General features: G+C 49.1%; 6 protein-coding genes and 1 non-coding gene across 8 annotated transcripts; 4 read left to right on the top strand and 3 right to left on the bottom strand.

Annotated features, from left to right (window-relative positions):
* Positions 1-647: 647 nt before the first annotated feature.
* LRRN4CL (LRRN4 C-terminal like) lies at positions 648-2596 on the top strand. Its single transcript, XM_019713913.2, has 2 exons — positions 648-811; positions 1251-2596. Exon 2 carries the CDS (start codon positions 1256-1258, stop codon positions 1949-1951), a length of 696 nt encoding a protein of 231 aa, XP_019569472.2. The 5' UTR covers positions 648-811; positions 1251-1255; the 3' UTR covers positions 1952-2596.
* Positions 2597-5105: 2509 nt separating this feature from the next.
* Positions 5106-9032, top strand: UBXN1 (UBX domain protein 1). The gene is made up of 10 exons (XM_019713942.2): positions 5106-5221; positions 5322-5409; positions 5548-5601; positions 5690-5796; positions 5880-5949; positions 6191-6382; positions 6475-6526; positions 6673-6786; positions 8516-8708; positions 8886-9032. The coding sequence occupies exons 2-10, from the start codon at positions 5351-5353 to the stop codon at positions 8933-8935; spliced, it is 891 nt and encodes a 296-aa protein (XP_019569501.1). The 5' UTR covers positions 5106-5221; positions 5322-5350; the 3' UTR covers positions 8936-9032.
* A 1835-nt stretch (positions 9033-10867) lies between these two features.
* On the bottom strand, positions 10868-11508 carry UQCC3 (ubiquinol-cytochrome c reductase complex assembly factor 3). The gene is made up of 2 exons (XM_019713943.2): positions 11338-11508; positions 10868-11238 (listed from the first exon to the last, which is right to left on the bottom strand). The coding sequence occupies exons 1-2, from the start codon at positions 11455-11457 to the stop codon at positions 11089-11091; spliced, it is 270 nt and encodes an 89-aa protein (XP_019569502.1). The 5' UTR covers positions 11458-11508; the 3' UTR covers positions 10868-11088.
* Positions 11509-12679: 1171 nt separating this feature from the next.
* On the top strand, positions 12680-14052 carry LBHD1 (LBH domain containing 1). The gene is given in 6 exon segments (XM_019713961.2): positions 12680-12761; positions 12764-12819; positions 12898-12959; positions 12961-12992; positions 12995-13051; positions 13756-14052. Coding segments are annotated over 6 exon segments (525 nt in total). The 3' UTR covers positions 13992-14052.
* Positions 14053-14423: 371 nt separating this feature from the next.
* CSKMT (citrate synthase lysine methyltransferase) lies at positions 14424-15615 on the bottom strand. 2 transcript variants are annotated; one of them, XM_019713959.2, is made up of 3 exons: positions 15495-15615; positions 15260-15389; positions 14424-15095 (listed from the first exon to the last, which is right to left on the bottom strand). In XM_019713959.2, exons 2-3 carry the CDS (start codon positions 15321-15323, stop codon positions 14440-14442), a joined length of 720 nt encoding a protein of 239 aa, XP_019569518.1. In that variant the 5' UTR covers positions 15324-15389; positions 15495-15615; the 3' UTR covers positions 14424-14439. The 2 variants fall into 2 exon arrangements, with proteins under 2 accessions (XP_019569518.1, XP_019569519.1); XM_019713960.2 differs by having other exon boundaries at positions 15530-15588.
* A 53-nt stretch (positions 15616-15668) lies between these two features.
* LOC141572547 (small nucleolar RNA SNORA57) lies at positions 15669-15817 on the bottom strand. The gene has a single exon (XR_012497872.1). It is a non-coding gene; the product is annotated as a small nucleolar RNA SNORA57 (small nucleolar RNA).
* A 156-nt stretch (positions 15818-15973) lies between these two features.
* Positions 15974-18224, top strand: LG06H11orf98 (linkage group 06 C11orf98 homolog). The gene is made up of 4 exons (XM_019713962.2): positions 15974-16095; positions 16249-16373; positions 17683-17780; positions 17877-18224. The coding sequence occupies exons 1-4, from the start codon at positions 16057-16059 to the stop codon at positions 17984-17986; spliced, it is 372 nt and encodes a 123-aa protein (XP_019569521.1). The 5' UTR covers positions 15974-16056; the 3' UTR covers positions 17987-18224.
* The last annotated feature ends 1035 nt before the right edge of the window (positions 18225-19259 follow it).

Here is a 19259-nt window from a genome sequence, read left to right as displayed (position 1 = left end):
GGCATCCCCCACCGCTGATTGGAGGAGGTTGTCTTGTCACGGGCTGCGATGGGGAAGGCCTCCAGACCCTGCACTGTCTTAGCCACAGCTGTTTCCATTCATAAGCCTCGGGAGTGCAAGGAGAGAAAACCTATCTTGTCTGCTCCATCCACGTGACTTATCTCTGGGGAGGGGGTAGTGTAGGGTGGGTCTGGAAAGCTGGGCTACGTCACTCTGCACCCCTCCCTTTCTCTGTCCATTGGGAGGCAGAAGACAGGAAATGACTGTCATGGATGTGGTATGATTTTTACCAAAACAGCATTTTGTAGCCCAAGCCCCATACTATCCACAGCTGTTTTCCTCTCCGTTACCAGCCAGGTGGCCCCCTCCCTTGTGTTCCCTTCCTCATCCCTTCACATGACTTTAGCCTTTGGATTCTCAGCTCCTGGCTGCTTTCCACATTCCAGTCCCCTTTCAGAACCCAGGCATCCTGGCCTCCAGCTGAAACCACTGCGTGTGGCTTCCCCTATCCCTGGCCCCGTGACTCAGGCCTTCTGAAGGGACCAGCCCTCTTGGCACTCACCAGGAAAGGGGCAGGGGGAGGGGGGCTAGGTGGTGACATCACAGTTGAAGGGCATAAAAGCTTCGAGCCAAGCAGAATTGAAATTGAAGACACAAAACCTGACTGCAGCCTGTGCTCCTGGGGACCCCTCGCCCTGACACCCACAGACGTTTGGCCGCAAACTCCCACTGCATCAAGGCCGAGCACTGGTGAGGGGCTGCGGTGGGCCAGGAGTCGGGAGGTGGGGACCAGGCAGCACTCCTGCGACAGGTGAGTCCTTCTCCTTGTTGTCTCATTTCTGGATTTTTGCATGTGTCCTTGACTGATACTTTACTTAAATCTTTTCTGAGTGGCAGCTGGGAATTACTCCACCTTTCTTCCTTAGGCTGAGTAAATCGTTTCCCCCCCTTCTCCTCACCAGTACTTTATTTATTAACTGTTTCTAGCTGGTTACCCATCTGTCTCCTAACAGACCGTAGTTTACTCTTTTTTGCCCGAAACCAAGCACATAGGCTGTTCAGAAGTTGGTTGACAAATGAGTGTATCTGTCTGTCTTGTTTCTCCCTTTTTTCTGTTCTCTTCTTGGTCCACAGTGGTGTTTCCTTGTTCGGGGGTGGGCTGGGGGGTTGGGGGTTGGTGAGGCAGAGAGCCTGGAAGGAAGGCCTAGGGGCTGAGCAGCCTTTACTAACCCACCCCCCTTCCCTTCCAGACTCCATGCTGGGCTCTCCCTGCCTTCTGTGGCTCCTGGCTGTCTCCTTCTTGGTTCCCAGAGTGCATCCCTTGGCCCCTGAAGACTTTGAAGAAGGGGAGGAAGATGAGACACCTTTGCCAGCTGTCCTCTGTGACTACGACCGCTGCCGCCACCTGCAGGTGCCCTGCAGGGAGCTGCAGAAAGCCAGCCCGACGGCCTGCCTGTGCCCGGGGCTCTCCAGCCCTTTGCAGCCGCCCTCTCCGCCGCGCCTGGGAGAAGTGCACGTGGTGGCCGAGGAGAGCAGTGCGGTAGTGCACTGGTGTGCCCCCTCCTCCCCGGTCCAGCAGTACTGGCTGCTGCTTTGGGAAGGCAGCGGGGCTCCCCAAAAAGGCCCCCCCCTCAACTCTACCATCCGCCGAGCAGAACTGAAGGGACTGAAGCCCGGGGGCGCTTATGTTGTTTGTGTGGTGGCCTCTAACTCGGCAGGAGAGAGCAGCCTGCCCTGGGCAGGTGGCCAGGGCCCCGAGGGCACTGGCGGCCCTTCCTTTGGGCCCTGCGGCCGGCTGGCCGTGCCCCCACGACCTCTCAGCCTGATCCATGCAGCTGTGGGTGTGGGCACGGCGCTGGCTCTGCTGAGCTGTGGCGCCCTGGTCTGGCACTTCTGCCTGCGCCAGCGCTGTGGCTGTCCGCGCCGCGCTCGGCCTGACGCGAGCCTCTGAAGCAGCCCATGGGCATCTCAGCCACGCGGGACCCGCCACCCGGCAAGCTCAGCTGGGGCTCCCGGAGGAGGTGCAGCCCGGGTCCCTCTGAGCCTCTGTGCTCTGCCTGAGAGCTCATGCAGGTCCTGGCTCAGGCTGGGGAAGGAGTATAGAGGGTCTGCAAAGTTTTTCTTAGAGGACCACATAGTAAATGATTTCTGCTTTTGTGGTTCCAGAGGATAAAATCAAAGATATTATATAGGTACTTGTATAACCATGTAACCATTTATAAAAATGTAAAAGCCATTCTTATTCTTAGCTCATGGGCCTTATAAATCAGGCCTGGGCCAGATTTGGTCCATTGGCTGTAGTTAGCAACCTGGCCATATACCTACAGACGGGCTCTGTCACTATGGGTGGCTTCTGTGGGATTTTAAGAATAAGCTGCTGCAGGATAGGAGTTTGAGGCCAAAGGCTACTCCTTCTTCTGCTTTTTGTTTAGATATCCAGGATGGACACACCTGACTCAGAATATCCCCGTGTGTGAGGTGGGTGGAAATAAATAACTGACATGGAGTGGAGAAGAGAGGGACAGCCCAAGCTGCTGTCTGGGACAAGCTTGCATGTTTGCCAGTTTGAAAAATAATAAAATGGGCGGCTGGATGACTCAGTTGGTTACAGCACAAGCGCTGGACAACAGGGTTGCCGGTTCGATTCCCACATGGGCCAGTGAGCTGCACCTTCCACAACTAGATTGAAGACAACGAGCTGCCGCTGAGCTTCCGGAGGGGCGGCTATATGGCTCAGTTGGTTAGAGTGTGAGCTCTCAACAAGAAGGTTGCTGGTTCAATTCCCGCATGGGATGGTGGGCTGTGGGCTGCACCCTCTGCAACTAAACATTGAAAACGGCTACTGGACTTGGAGCTGAGCTGCACCCTCCACAACTAGATTGAACGACAATGACTTGGAGCTGCTGGGCCCTGGAGAAACACACCGGTCCCCAATATTCCCCTCAAAATTTAAAATAATAATGATAATAATACAATAATACCAAGGGATTCCCCCCCATGTGTTTATTATGTATCCACTGTAACAACATTAAAGGAAATGTAAAAGGAAAAATTTATTTCATTTTTCATGATCCTTTTCAACTCCCTGTCCACACCCATATTTTTCAGAGTTGTCGACATAATTTTGAATTTATTTTTAAATGAACTGGATGTAGAAAAGCCTAAGTAGCTACAGAGTATAATCCTCACTTTTAGGTCTTACAACATTTTTTTATTACAAAAGTAACACATACTCAAATTTCAAATAATACTGAAGAGTATAAAGTGGAAGTTTCTTCTCCTCAAGAGGTAATAACTGTGCTCAGCAGAGCAGATCTTTCTCTATGCAATGCAAATATTTTCTTCTTTCACTTAGTATCTTATGGACAATGTTCCTTATTGGTAAATCATAGCCTCCTTAGTTATGTTAAACGCTGCATAACTTTCCATTGGAGGATACTCCTTAATGGACAGTGGTCATGGCTCTTTGTTGGAACATTTAAGTTGTCTCCAGTGTTTGCTATGGACATCCTTTGTGGATCCTCACATTTCTGTATTTCTATAGGGTATTTACCTGGAAGTAGGTCACAGAGGCAGTACTATACAATTTAATCATTGTTAGACTTCTAGAATAAATTTAGAATACGTTTGTTATCTAGGCTACACTTATCACACTGCAGTGAATACTTTGTGCCCTTTTTATTTGCTTCCTGTATCCTCAGCATTTATTCATTTACAAGTAATAAGGACCTACTATCTCATTAAAGACATGCTTTACATGCATTCTCACTTAATCTTCACCACAATTGTTCCAAGAGTTGGTATCACCTTTTGACAGATAAGAAATTTGAGGTTCTAAATGATTTGAAGCTACATGTAAGGAGTTAGGATTTAGGCCCAAACATCCCAACTCCAAAGCTGATGCTCTTCTCTCCACCATGGAGAAGCAAAATAGCATGGTGGTTTATTCAATGCACACTGCATTCACTAAATTCACTAGGGTTTGAATCCTAGCTCTGCTACTTACCAGCTTTGTGACCTTAGGTAAATTATTTCATCTTCCTGTGTCTGTTTCCTGTGACCAATAGTAGCACTTATATGATTGTTGTGATGATTAAATAAGCATTAATCTAAACATTTCTGGTGCATACATTATCAATATCAGTCATTTATTGTCACTCTGCCTATTAAAGAGTAAAAGTGAGTTTCATCTTTGGGGATCTAACAAACCAGGTCTCTGTGGAGAGCTAAGTAATCAAAAAGGACTACACAGCAGGGGAATAAATGCTTATTGGGGTAAATACTAGAGCTGGAGAGGTGGTCAAAACAGGCTTCCCTTAGTAAGCAAATCAGGAATCCAGTTCAAAAACTGAGAATTAAGCAAGCCCACCAAAGAGGCAGGACATCCCAGGCAGAAGCACTGGTAGGTGCAAAGGCCCAGAGCAAGGAGAGGGCCTATTTTGCAATAAGTACAAGTTACACTTAAGTGGTGGGAAATGAAACTGTGCACTAACTACTAACAAAATAGTTACACAATAGTCTTGCCAGGCACTTGAGGTAGGTGCTATTGTTATCCTCACTTTACAGATGGAGCTCTAACAAAAAAAAGGGGCAGGAGGAAGCCAGACTACCAGCATTTAAATTTTCTCCTAAGTGATTGGGGTGTCATGGAGAAGTTTTAAGCAAGGAGGTGATGACAGGATGAGATAATGTGTTTTGCAAAAATCCCATCTGCGATCCGACGTAAGACCGCTCAATTCCCTGGAGCGTTTCAGCAGTCAAAGAATATGCACATTTCCAAAGTATTTGAGATCTTGTTCCCCGGCATATGTGCTCAGTTTAACTCAAATAAACTCTTATAAAAGTTAAAAAAAAGAAAGAAAAAAAGAAAAAGGATATGCACATTTCTATGGCTCCTGATAAACACTGCCAAATAACTTTCCAACTGGTTGCGCTAAGGGACCATACCCGGAGCTGGCTTCTTCGCCCAGGGGTTTCAGGGCCGCATGGTCCTTCCCCACGGTCACCAGGTGCCGGGGCTGTGGGGGCCGTCCCTATATCGGCGCCTCCCACAAGCTGCCTGGCTCCGGCCGCGCAGTGCTGGCGTTCCGGCCAGACCTGTGTTTTCTGGCTCACGGCGGCACCCGTCCACGTCCGCCTACACGTGACCCAAACAGATCCAGCCACTTCCGCTCCCCCTCCGCTTTCTTCTCGTCAGGGTCCGCGGCGGATCCAGAGCCGGGTGAGTGAGCGAGCGCCGGGCCGGGGCCCGTCGGGGGCGGGGTTGCGCGCGGGCCGGTGGCGCCCCGCGCTGATCCCCTCCGCCCTCCTCGTCCCCCCAGGTCCCCGCGGAAGCGGCGTTGGCGGCGTCATGGCGGAGCTGACGGCTCTGGAGAGTCTCATCGAGATGGGCTTCCCCAGGGGACGCGCGTAAGGGAGCTCCCCTAACCCCGGCCGGCGGGCTCGCGGACGTGTCCGGGCCTTTCCCCCAGCCTGGCCTCAGGCTCTACGCCCAGCCTGACCGTCACCATGGCTCTTGGGCGCTATTCACGGTGTTTCTGCCCCCAGGGAGAAGGCTCTGGCCCTCACAGGGAACCAGGGCATCGAGGCCGCGATGGACTGGTGAGCGTTCACAGTGGGTGGCAGGGGACTGAGGACTGCTGGGACGGGCAGCCTCAATGTTCACCTCCCTTCCGACTTTCTCGGCCAGGTTGATGGAGCACGAAGACGACCCCGACGCGGACGAGCCGCTAGCAGCCCCCCTTGGACATACCCTGGGACGGGAACCCACCTCCTCGGAGCAAGCTGGTCCTGAAGGTCCTGACTGAGGGACACGGTGTGATTATTCAGGAGGGCCCGAGGAGGATGGACGGGTAATAATACCGATTGCTCGTTTGTAGGACCTGAGTCTTCCGCGGGAGAAGGCAAACCCATTTTGAGTGAAGAGGAAAGACAGGAACAGACTAAGAGGTATCTAGTAAGGAACAGTCTCGCATTTTTGAGGGTCACCTTCCATTTCTCCCCAGTACACAGTCTGATCAAAGAACCTTGAACTTTTCACATTCCCTCTGTCCTTTCTTGACAGGTTTTGTTTTTCTTTCACCTGCTTGGGACACGTGTTCCCTGATTTTGTTTTTGGAGTCCCGTGTTACAAACTCACCTTCCCAATCCATGTCCATTTCTCTTGAGCTCTTTCCTTTCTGCCACACAGGATGTTGGAGCTGGTGGCCCAGAAGCAGCGGGAGCGTGAAGAAAGAGAGGAGCGGGAGGCATTGGAACGGGAACGGCAGCGCAGGAGACAAGGGCAAGAGCTGTCCGCTGCCCGACAGCGGCTACAGGAAGATGAGATGCGCCGGGCTGCTGAGGAGCGGAGGAGGGAAAAAGCTGAAGAGTTAGCAGCCAGGTGTGGGTGCTGGGGATGTTGGATGAGATAAGAAAGGAATCAATATTTGCTTTGTCAACGCCTGACCTGTTTTCTTCCTGTCTGCATTCCAGACAAAGAGTCCGAGAAAAGATCGAAAGGGACAAAGCAGAGAGAGCCAAGAAGGTAGGTGATTGGGAAGACACTGAGGGTAATTAAGTAGGTGGGCTGGTAAATCCCCTTTTCTGCTTCAGAGGGAAAGGATGGGCTTACACAGTGTTTCTTCTGAGGATGAGCGAGTGCCTGATGGAGTGTTTTCCTTTGTCCTCCAGTATGGTGGTGGTGTGGGTTCTCAGCCATCCCCAACAACAGAGCCGGGTCCTGTTCCCTCCTCTCCCAGCCAGGAGCCTCCCACCAAGCGGGAGTATGACCAGTGCCGCATACAGGTACTGATTCTGATTTCTGTCTTGCTCCTGGGACCTTTCTGTTGGCCTGTAAGGTACCCAGCCCAGAGCTTTTTTCAGTTATGTTTCCTTTGCCAAACCTCTTCCTTTGTAAATAACTTTTGAAGTCCTCCCTCCTCTACTCTTAGGAGAGAGATCACATTTCACTTACCCAGTCTTAATTTAAATCCGTACCTCCCTCTTACTCAGCAATTACCGTATTTTGCCGTGTATAGTGCACTTTTTTTGCCCATATTTGTGAGAGAAAATTAAGTATGTGCATTATACATGGGTCCTACTAATTCCATATCTATATAAATGTTTTTTAATTCTTTTATTTATGCTTATGAGTAAAAATGTAACTCTAGAAATCAGTGATATCCGTATGCAAAATAATATCCTGGAATATGATAATGGGTTTTGTTCAACTTACAACGAACTTGCAACAAGGAAGAATTCTTGGCCTATGATGCATAAATACCGTAAATTTGTACCTTGTATCTGTTCTTGTGTTTTGTAATTATTGGTTACATAAAATTTTGTGTACCATAATGTTAAAAAATAAATGCTAAAATTCCTTTATAATACAAAAAAAAAGCACCTAAATGTTATTGTCACACAACAGCCTGCCAGACTGTCCCCCCATGTCTTTTCTTGTGGAAAGAAAAGTCTGTGAGACTGTGTATCCCTGGGACTGTATATTTCTCTCTATTTAGTCTCCAAAAGAGGGTTTGCAGCCAATGACAAGTAAGATTCCCCCTGGGGAGTGGGGGCGGGGAGGGGGACAAGTCAAGCCAGGCGGAACCCCGTGGAGACCCCCAATGAGCTGCCTTAGAAAGATTTGGGAAAGGGCCTTGTCTCCCCTTTCCCCTGCCTGGGAAAAGCCACTGCTGGCTCTGGTTTTTCCCCTCTCACCTAATTGTGAGAAAAGTCTTTAGAGCAGTAAGATCAAGCTGTCTGCTCAGCTCTGTAAAACAGTCTTGACATGTGATATATGTCCCTTAATGGAGTCGCATACCTCACCTCAGTCATCATAGGACTTTCGCTTCGGCTGTTTGGGGACCAACAGAATTGGTTTGGGTTGTTTCTATAACGTGATGGATGAGTCTCACAGACCGTGTCAGAAACAATAACACTCCCTTGTATACTTATCAATAAATACCACCAGTCGGCTTTATTCTGGGCTCCAGTCCTCTGAGACTGAGAGACCCCTGGCCTTCTGAGATTTAAACTGCATTAAGTCTCTGTTTGTTTCTTTCTTAAAAACTTAACCCAAAGTCGTCCCTTCTCGCACCCTCACTGCCCGTGTTGAGCTGGACACGACAAAATGTAAACAAATAGAAATTTGAATTAAAAAATTAAAATGATTTTCCCTGAAAGTTAGGGCCAAAACCGTGGGAGCGTATTATACACAGCAAAATACGGTGCCTCTTTACTTGTTCATGTGTTCATTTGATTTATTACACAGCTATTTGCAAAGCTACCATTTATTCATTTATGATGTACGTTTTTAGATACTTTTGTGTACTCTTGTCTTTCTTGAATTGTGAGGGAGCAGGAAGTCTCTTCAGTGCTCAGTACAGCAGTGTAAGTGGTTGTCCAGTCGGTGCTTCAGATAGTAACTATACTGGTTCATTCTGAGAGGAAGGAGGATCCAGCTTTGTTCTTTTCCTTACTCGGGTACCTCACTCAGTTTTGACACTCACCATACTGTATCTTACTTTCTCTCTAGGTCAGGCTGCCAGATGGGACGTCACTGACGCAGACGTTCCGGGCGCGTGAACAGCTGGCTGCTGTGAGGCTCTATGTGGAGCTCCACCGTGGGGAGGAACCTGGAGGGGACCAGGACCCTGTGCAGTTGCTCACTGGCTTCCCCCGGCGGGCCTTCTCAGAGGCTGACATGGAGCGGCCCCTGCAGGAGCTGGGTATGACATGCAGGAGCTGGGTATGACATGCGGGATCTGAAGCACGACGGGTGGGTAGGGGCCATGCCTGAGAAAGGAAAGGATGCAGAGAAGGGACTCTGGTGATAGTGTGAAGCCAGGAATTTGGAGGCAAAAAACAAGTATCTGTGGCTCAAGCCTGTTTTCTTCCATTTCCAGGACTTGTGCCTTCTGCTGTCCTCATTGTGGCCAAGAAATGTCCCAGCTGAGAGGCCTTTATCCCGCCATTCTTCTCTGACCTCTTCGTCTTTGATAAAGCACTGATTGACATCTCCTTCCTAATAAACAGACCCTCTGAGTTCTCTATGTGCCTGAATCCTTCCTGAATGGCTGAGAGGGACAAAACTGAGGCAGAGGAAGAATCTAAAAGGGAAGGCTTTTCAGGTAGACCCTACTCCGCATCTCATGTTTTCAACAGACTTGTTTCTAATCTCTGGGTATGATGAATTGCTGAGGCAGTTGAGAGGGGAGAGGTGCTGGGGTGGGGAGTACAGTAGATACAGCACCTTTTGCTCCTATGGTTAAGGCGGTGCATAAGTCTGAAATCCTTACTAGCTACAGTTTCCCGGAAAATAAGACCTAGCCGGACCATCAGCTCTAATGCATCTTTTGGAGCAAAAATTAATATAAGACCCGATCTTATTTTAGTATAAGATGCATTAGAGCTGATGGTCCGGCTAGGTCTTATTTTCTAGGAAACACGGTATGTGCCTTGACTTCGTTAAGCTTAGTTTCATTTCCTTCTTTAGTAAAATAGGGATAATAGTACCTGTTAATTGGGATTGTTGTGGGGGTTACATAATGCCAATATAAGGTGCTTTTAGCACAGTGCTTGGCACCAAAGAAGTCCTAGTTACTAAAAGGGTAATTTTTTATGTGGTCATTCCCAAATGTTGAACATTAGTGACCTTCACAATTGCATCTCTTCTGCACTAAGAAATACTGAATACTTAATATGTACCAGTTTTAAGTGCTTTATGTGTATTAGATATGAAAGCACTACTACCTAGGTATAGGTACAAGTATCCCATTTTAGAGACTGGGACACTAAAGCACATGACTTACCCAAACTGACACAGGTCGCAGGCAGCAGATATGGACCATACTTGGGGAGCCCGAGTAGGGCTCCAGTCTCTGAACTGCCAAGCGCTTTCATCAGAGCCCCTCTCACTGCTGATCACCTCACCCTAGTGTTCCCTCAAACAGCTGCTGACTTTCCTCTCATTCCTGGGCTAGGAAAGGGTCATAGTTTAAAGGTCACACATGACAAATGTGTTCACCTTCTGACTTCATTCAGCAGCTGAAAACACCAATGCTCATAGGTGGGTTTACACCTCAGTGTCACCAAGCTGTATTTAGTGTTCTGGCTAAATTTATTTTTAATAAAAGCAGCTAGCCTTCCCCTCCCCCATTACAATGTTGCTGGGAACCACAGGATATAAAAGACAAAGCGGGGGAGAGAGGGAGGGAGCAATAGACTTGGCTGGGGCTGCGACCCCACTGATGGCTTTATCTCATCCCTTCAGTGGCATCTCCAGTAGATCCTATGACGACCTACAGATTAAAAACTACAGTGAAACCTTGAGGGCGAAAAACCCTACTACATTTACTAAGAGGCTGCTGTGCCAGGCACTACATTTTACATCTCTAATCTTAAGACAGCCCTTAAGACAATTATCACCTTTTATAGAACAGGACAGGGGCTCAGAGATTTTGTAACATGCTGGAGTTGTATGAAGATCTGTCTGACTCAGGCACACTCTTTTTACTACTAGTAAGCTGAACTTCAAAGGTTAAATAATGGCCACAGAAGATAACTGGCACATGTTACGTGCTAGAAGCCCCTTTCCCACCTCACATCTTGTACCGGAATCCAAAGTGTCTTCTATTGGCATCTATACTGCTACAAGATTTTCCAGGGTAGTTGATTTCAAGAATATCCAGTGGTTATCCCCAAAAGTATATTCAAACAGACCACATGACCTGACTTGTGTTTTGAAAACGTGGTCGTTTGTGCCTATTGGGCTTCAACCTCAAATGGGAAGCAGGGCAGGCGAGAGCCACGGTCATCCCCGCCCGCAGCACCGACCCCCAGAACATTCTAGGCATTTATAGGCGTCGGACCACACGGGGTCACTCTGGACGGAGGAACGTGTTTTATTGGTTCCTTCAGTTCACTACATCCGATGGTCCCGGCCCACTACAGGGACGTGAAAGCGTCAGTGCAGGGTTTGTGGGGAACGTGCTCACCCGGCGGCAAGTCACCGGGCCGGACTCCCCGACAGGCCCATGGAAGAGAAAGGCTGCCCCGGACTCCAGCGCCGGAGCAGAGGTCCCAGGGCCAACTGGGGCAGGTTCCGGCTTACGCTGACCTCCCGCCGCCGGCGCCCATCCAGTTCTTCCTCCAGACCACGTTCTCCTGCGTGGCCGCTGCCTCCTGCAGAGTGGCCAGCACTAACTGCTTGTTCCTGGCTGTCTCTTCCCTGCCCCGCGGGTCCTGCCCCGGCATCTCCTGCGGGCAGGAAGAGAGGTTCGTAGTCCGGGTCGGGTCCCAGGCCCGGAGCTCTCTGCCTGTCCGTCCACCCCAACTCAGACAACAAACTGCTCCCACCTTAAGCATCGCCTGAATCTGCTCCTCTCCCGGGGTCACGAGGACAAAGAGCGCGGAGCCCACGCCAGCCCCCACGCCCAGGATTGCGCCCGCAACCAGCGCTTTGCGAAAAGCCGCCATGGCCGTCCGCGCGACCAACGAGGCGCCTCCCGCAGCCTAGAAAGGCAGCCACTGTCGCACCGCCTCCTGCACAGGCTAGAGCGACCCACAGAGGACACCCTAGAGAAGGAACGGACTAGAGAAAGCCTGATCAGCGAAACGTTTAGAATCTAGAGCGCCTGGGTGTGAAGACTAGATTTGGCTGAGACGGTTGAGCGTGTCAAGAAAGTATTGGCGCAAAAAAAAAAAAAAAAAAAGAGAGAGAAGGTGTTGGCGCCGAGGGTGAAGCGCGGGGCTCATTGTCATGAAATCTGGAGTGGGATTACTAGGGGAAGAGTGCCTGTCTTCATGGTTGCTGTGGGTTTTACCATTAACTGCCCAATTATGAAATTTCTTAATCAATAGAGGGCTAGGGCTGTGCCCTGTGGTTTCCTACAATAACTTGTGCTTTTTCAATACACATAGTGGACATCCAGATACTTAGACACATCAATCTATTGACCCCCTTGAATACCTTCAACTCCTGAACAAAAACTCAAAGCCAAGTGTACTGGGTGGGAGAAAGGGTACATTTACATATTTCTTTCTTTATTGTACTTGTTAGTAAACTTGTTACATTTCTCATCATGGTATATACTCTTGGCATTTTTCCCCCCCTGAAATCGTGAAAACTCTGTAACATACCAAATTATAGTTTAGAGAAAAAAAATACCTCTTAGTTGTGTAACTCTGGACAAGTCTTATTTAAGTTCTTTGTGCCCTGGTTTCTGCATCAGAAAATGGGGCTAATAACAGTATCTCATCGTTTTAGGATAATTAAATGAGTTTATATAGAGAGCCTTTAAAACAGTTCCTGGCAAATAGTAAATACCACATAAATATTCATTAAATAAGATATAAGAAGCATGGGGGGGACCTAGTCGGCAAAGACATCAGGAAGTTCCAAGTTTATTAAAAAGGCTCTTCACTCACAGCGTTTTAATCCAGATGCCCTTGTTGATATCCCTATTGCCTTGCCCAGTGTTACCAAGGAATGAGTAAAAATAAAGCTCTTATCCCACCTCTTCAGATTTTCTCCTCCCCTGGAAGGCCCATAATCTCCTAGCATGTCATCCACCTCTCTTCAGAAGTGATTAAGGGGCCAGGCTCCACAGAAGATTCAAGGGGCAGTCTATGGGGTGCAATGGGCAGGGGTTCAGCACTCTGATTTCAACCACCTTGCACTCTCTAAGAATCAGCACCCATGGACCTTGTGCCAGGGAGCAGTGAGGATGGGCCTTGGCCCAAAGATAGCCCAGGCTCCTTCCAGCATCCAGAAAGTCCTAGGCTCTCTGGAAGGACAGAGGAGAAATTGACAGTGTTGAAAGTCACCAAGATGGTCAGGTTAGTACTTCCCCACCCTGTGTCCCGCTGCTGGCTCATCCTCCAATTTGGCCCAAGCCCTTTGCTACCTCCATGCAGGTTGTCTCTCAAAATACCCATCTGCCCTCCATTGTGGTAGAAGCCTCTGAGGTAAGTGAAGAAGAATGAACTCCAGTGGCCACATGAGGAGCTGCTGTTACTGATGATGAGGAAGAAGAGGCTGAGGTCTTCCAGGACCAAAGTGAAGAGCCAGGTGAGGGAAGTGGCTGGTTCAATAGGGCCCGTGTGACCTGGATGTTCTGGGCAGGACCAAGATGGAGAACTCAGTTGTGGTCCCTCCACTAAGCAGCGCCAGGCACAGTAGATGTTCAGAAAAACATAGTTAAGAAAAAATGTTGACGTGCAAGAGAAAGGTCAAGGTGGTTGGGATAGTTGACGAACTTTAGAGGGGGTAGTCCTGATATCAGATGGACCATGGCTTTTAATATATATTTTTAAATATTTATTGATTATTGTGAAGGGAAAAAAGATAAAATTATCCCAAATCCGATTACCCACATAGTTAACATTTGGGGAGTCTTCTGTTCTAGATTTTCCCATGTCTGTACAATGTTATAGAAACTTTTGGGGCAGGAGGATTTACTACGTGCCACACACTATGCTAAACACTTTTACCTCATGATTTTCAGAACCCACTGAGGGAGGTATTTTTCCCCTCATGAGGACACTGAGGCTGTGAAGTTAGGCTCTTCATTTTAATTGCTATGTTATTTTTTCATAAGCAAAAATTAAAATTTTGTGGTGTTCTGGGTTTTTTAGTAAAATGTGATTTATTTGATCTGAAGTGAAACAGAAGCATCACAAATTCATTTTATCTTTTAAAAATTCAATATTATCAGGAATATTTTTCACTATTAATGGGCTCTTTAACTCCCTACCCCCTACCCCACCCACCAGGCTGGATTTGGAGCCCACTGGACCCCAGATCTCCCTTAAGAACCTTTAACCCAGAACTCAGCTGGAGGAAAGAACAGATAGAACAAGATGCCTCCTGGATTCTTGAGGACAGTGAATGTCAGGAAGCCCCCAACCCCTGTCTTCTCTGGCACCCAGCAACAGGCTTCCATGTCTGCAGAAGCCGCTTTATGGACTACTCCCATCTCTTGCCTCCCAGGAGCTTTGAGCGTAAGTAGTTTATTCTGTTCTCTCCCTTGAACATTTCACCTAGGTTTGTTTATGGAGCCCTCCTACCCATCCTTTCACAGATGAGAAAAATGAGGCTTAGAGGTTAGGCCACTGGGCCACACGTCAGTTAATGCTGGGAATTGGATTAAGAATTCCTATCTGCTGCTTTTAGGATTTCTTAGTTGGGGGTGGAGAATGAGCCACTTGTACCTTCTCAATTCAGCACTCATCTTGTGCCTGGCCCTGCTAATGTTCACCTATGTAATCCCATAACTCCAGGTACTATTCCTACCTTGCTGATGAGTAAACTGGGGCACAGAAACAGTCAATACTATGTGCACCCAGCTAGTGAATGTGGAAGCCAGGACTGAAATCCTCCCTTTCCAGCCATTTTGCAAAACCAAAGCTCTACCACTTCTCACCCAACAGAAACACTAGGGTCAGGACTAAAAGTCTTTATTGAGAACCTTGAACCAAGTAAGCAAAGTAGGTGATGCCCCTGAAAGGGCCAAGCTCCTGCACAGTCACAGTCCAGCCTTGAGATCCCTGCTCCAGGCAGGGCAGCCGCACATCAGGGTCCTCATCTGAGAACTGAATTAAGGTCCCCTGGGGGCTAAGGACCCTCAGGCATTCTGACAGCAGCTGGTAAGCCCCAGGCAGGCCACCCCGGGCAACAGCATCCCAGGTGCCTTTGTCCAGCACTAGTTGAAAGGAGCCTGAAGAAGCTACGGGCTCCAGGTTCTGGACATCAGCCTGCATGAAGTGCAAGCGGGAGGCAGGGTGCCCAGGATTCAGGGGTGTTTGGCCTTGGCCACCTTCCAGGAGTCTATTCATGTGGGCCACAGCCACAGGAGAGAAGTCCAGCCCCAGCACGTCCACAGGGTGCGGGCACTTGGTGTAGAGGCCTGTACACAAGCTCGAGGTCCCACAGCCCACGTCTAACACACGCAGTGGACAGGCAGCTCGGGCACCCTGCAGCAGCGGCAGGAGGAGCCCTTGGGCTTCCTCATACCCAAAGAACCAGTCGAAGGTGGGGACGCTGCCCAGAAGGGACTGGGCGTGGAGTTTATCCCAGAGGCAGCGGTCTGCCAGGCAGCTACCAGCCAGGGAGCCTGTGGACACGAGTGGAAGGCATGTGTCACCCGGAGCCCAAGTTCTATCAAAGGGCTGCAAAAAAGGCGCAATGTAACCAGAGGTTTTAAGAGCCACCATTTCAGGGACTAGACTCGGGCGTCATTTAGAACCCAGCTTGCCCTCCCACTGTGTCCATTCCTACCCAAGGCGCGGCGCGTCCCCGCAGCCAAGGTCGCCACGTGGAGGGTTCCGCGCAGCGCAGCCATCCACAGGTGCACGCAAGGTCGGCCAGAGAACGTTCTGCGCAATGTCGCCAGCACTCCGGCAGAAGCCTGAAGTCCAAGGGAAAATTTGCAAAATCCGCTTTGCGAAATAACGTGCTCGTACAGCTTCCCTAACTCTGCGGCCTCGGAAAAAAAAAGAACGCGGACACACACCTACTACGGTACCAACGGCCTTTATTGATGCAAACCTGAAGTGGAAGAGGAAGGGGATACGACAGATCCGGCACCTGGGGCGGCTTCACAGACCTGAAATCAAAGGAGAAGTCATGAGCACCCCAGAGAGGAGCCCGCTGAACCTTGCTCAGTTGTGCCCTGCTTCTTGGAGCCTTGTGTCCCGGCGCTTGAGGATAGAACCGGCGGACTGGAGGCCGCCGGCACCGAAGACATGACGCCGAGGGGGCCGGAGCCCTTTCCCTCTACCTCCATACATTACGGGGATCGAGACCGCACACCCGATCCCCGCCAAGAAGAGGAGGGTCCGCAAGCACAGCCCAGAAGCCTCCACCCCACCCCACGGCCGCGAAGGCAAGGACACAGAACCTGCACTTACTTCGTCGTGGCCCTCAAAAGGCTCAAAAGCCGGCCCATTTCCTTTATATAGTACCAGGACACGCCCCCAAGCTACAATTGGCTCGTGGAGGACTGTGGGGCGGGGACTATAGGGACCTCGCGCAGAGCGGAAATACGGATCCCGAGTCGGCTACGCGGCTCAGCGATGGGTGCCCCGGGAGGGAAGATCAACCGGCCCCGAACGGTGACCGTGTGGGAGTGCCAACTTTATTTCCCTAGTGTCCCGGAGCCCTCTAATCTCGCCCCAGATAGAATCGATAGGCCTGAGTCGACGGTGCGGGGGGTATCAGGTCGCGGTGCGCGGCCTCAGTCTGACTAGCATCTTCCTTCTTCGCAGGAGCTGAAGAAGAAACTGTTCAAGCGACGGCGTGTGTTGAACCGGGAGCGGCGACTGAAGCACCGGGTGGTCGGGGCTGTGATAGACGACGGGCTGATCACGCGGCACCACCTCAAGAAGCGGGCGTGAGTGCCATGCCTTCTTCTCGGTCCTCCCTACCGAGTCTCCTTCCCCCTCCCTGCCCAGCTCCGGAGCAGCTAACACCTCTCGGCTTTCGTTGTGCACTCGCGTTTGTGCGAGGAACGTGCCTGCTGTGTTTGTGCCTAAACTCTGCTAGCCTCTCCACTGTACCAGTAGGTCACAAACTTTCTCTGGGTCTTGGACCCGACTGAGAATCATAAGGAGAGCTGTCAACTCTCCCATCTCCCCACGAAAAATTGTACATTCACTTGGACTTTTGTAAGTACATTTTAAAGCTGAGACAGAAGTCTGCATACAATGGATGAATTTTCACATAGGCGCATGTGGGGTTTTGCATATAAATTTCAAGGCCCCCTGAATCTTGGGGGAAGAGTTCCCATCCCATCCTTTCATTGGCTTCTTCATTATCAATGTAATACATAATAAAGGCTTTTGTCCCTGGTTTCTGGTCCAGAGCCCCTAAAACCCTTGGAGTGATAGTGCCTTTGTTTCATTAGGAACCCCTTTTGAGCACACCTAAGTTTATGTTAATGAGTGACAGAGTGGGGCTGTTCACCAGCAAAACCCAGTGGTTAGAGGATTGGAAATGTAAACCCCACCCACTGAACTCTGGGAAGTGGATTGGGGACAGGTGTGGTTGCTGGCTAGTAAGCTCTATTAAAAACTCGAAAAACAGAGATTTGATGAGCTTTCTGGTTGGTGAACTGATGGAGGAGCTGGGACGGTGGCTCACCTGGAGAGGGCATGGAAGCTCTTGGCCCCATCCCCATACCTTGCCCTGTGCATCTCTTCCATCTGCCTGTTTCTGAGTTGTATCTTTTTATCATCAATTGGTAAATGCAAGTAAATGTTTCCCTGTGTTCTGTGAGCAAAGTATGGTATCTGAGAAGGGGTTTATGAGAATCCTGATTTATAGCTGATGGGTCAGAAGCACGGGTAATAACATACTATCTCTAGGTAGATAGTGTCAGAATTGAGTTAAATTTGTAGGACACTCAGTCACTGTCCTCTGAGAATTGGAGAATTGCTTAATGTGGAAGAAAAAGAAAAAGTCCACATGTGGTGTCAGAAGTATTGAGAGTAGAGAAAAATAGTTTTACCTTACAAGTTTCTACAATATACTAAAATTTAACATTTAAATGGTAAATACTTTATGTGTTGAGAGTAAACTCACTACCTTAGAGCCCAGATTTTCAAACAGTTCTTTGACGTGGATCCAAAGACCTTTTCAATAGCCAGAACAACTTGTGTGGTTCATGTTACCGTGCATCTTTGCTTCTACCAAACTTTCAGGTCCAGTGCACGTGCCAACATTACTCTGTCTGGGAAGAAGCGCAGAAAACTCCTCCAGCAGATCCGGCTTGCCCAGAAAGAGAAAGCAGCCATGGAAGGTGAGGCAGGGCACAGAGGTGGGGTGAGGGGGCAGCCTTGGGACCCCAAGGGGATCCCCTTGGGTTCTTTACTGCTTCTTCTTTCTCTTTGCTCAGTGGAAGCCCCGGCAAAGCCAGCCAGAACTACTGAACCACGGCCCAAATCGCAAAAGAAGACAAAAGCCCCCCAGGATGTAGACATGGAGAACCTTGAAGATGGGAGTTAAATCTCTCACCCTTTTTACCAGAAGATTCTCAACTGGAGCCAGGAGGACTCAGTGGGTGTTTCAGAAGACTTTGGAGAAAACATTGCACTTTTTCACTCTCCCCAGATTCCTCTTCCATAATGGCCTCGTGAACTGCCATGGAGGGATGTGTTGCAAGGAAGAGTGCAGAAGAAAGTTCGGAGAGGGGGCTCCTCAGCAGTCAAGTCCATGTGTAATAAAGTCTTAGAGTTCGCACTGAGATGTGTGTGATTAAATGTAGGGAATAGCTTGGGCCATGATTTACCAATTTTTAGCGTTTTGCTATACGTGTTTTATCACATTCTACATGCAAATATGTATGTGTGAGTGTGTATCTTTGTTGTCTTTGCTAACTCATTTAAAAATGAAATGCAGAAATTTCATCCCAAAGGACATTGTTTTTTTTACCCCCCTTCTTCCGCCTCTCCCCCCTCCCCCGCCCCGCAGTTCAAGCCGTTGTTGCTCAGTCTTGTTGTGTAGGACACAGCTCCCTGGCCCATGCTGGTATTATGAGCCTTGTGCTCCCTCTTGCTGAGGCAGTCGGTGGCTCACGACACTCAAGGTAGCCCATGGCAGTACACAGCAGCTGGCAGCAGCTCAAGCCAACCTCCAGCTGCTCACAGCAGCCCAGCTCCAGGGAGAGCTGTTGTTCACAATCTTAGCTGTAGAGGGCACAGCTCACTGGCCCATGTAGGAATGGAATCTGTGACCTAGGCGTTAGGAGCACGGCACTCCAACCACCTGAGCCACCAGGCTGGCCCAGGACATTCTTCTATATAGCAAAAATACTATTATCACACCTAAGACGTTTAACATCGGTGAAATAGCTAATATTCAGTTTTTTATATTCAAATTTCCTCAGTTCCAGTACTGTTCTTTATAGCTATTTACCCCGCTTAATCCAGAGGCCAACCAAGGATTGTATATTACATTTCATTGTCATGTTTCTTTAGTCTCCTTCAATTGAGAACAGTAGCCTACCTTGTCTTAGATGATGGTATTTTGAAGAGTCCAGCCTAATTTTGTTTATTTAAGAATATCCCACAAGTTCGGTTTGAGTGTTCCCATATGTTTCTTCATAATTAGGTTTAGGTTAAGCATTTTGGGGGGTTAAATTCTACACAGCTGCTTTTGTTTATATTCCACTGTATTACATCAGGAAGTACAGTGGACCCTTGAACAACACAGATTTGAACTATACAAGTCCACTTAAACGCAGATTCTTTTCAATAAGTACTGTAAATGTATTTTCCTT

Source organism: Rhinolophus sinicus, linkage group LG06, assembly GCF_036562045.2.
Source record: "Rhinolophus sinicus isolate RSC01 linkage group LG06, ASM3656204v1, whole genome shotgun sequence".
NCBI classification, from domain to species: Eukaryota; Metazoa; Chordata; class Mammalia; order Chiroptera; family Rhinolophidae; genus Rhinolophus; species Rhinolophus sinicus.
The sequence above is the reverse complement of the archived record's forward strand: the minus strand, read 5'-3'. Positions and strand labels throughout refer to the sequence as shown.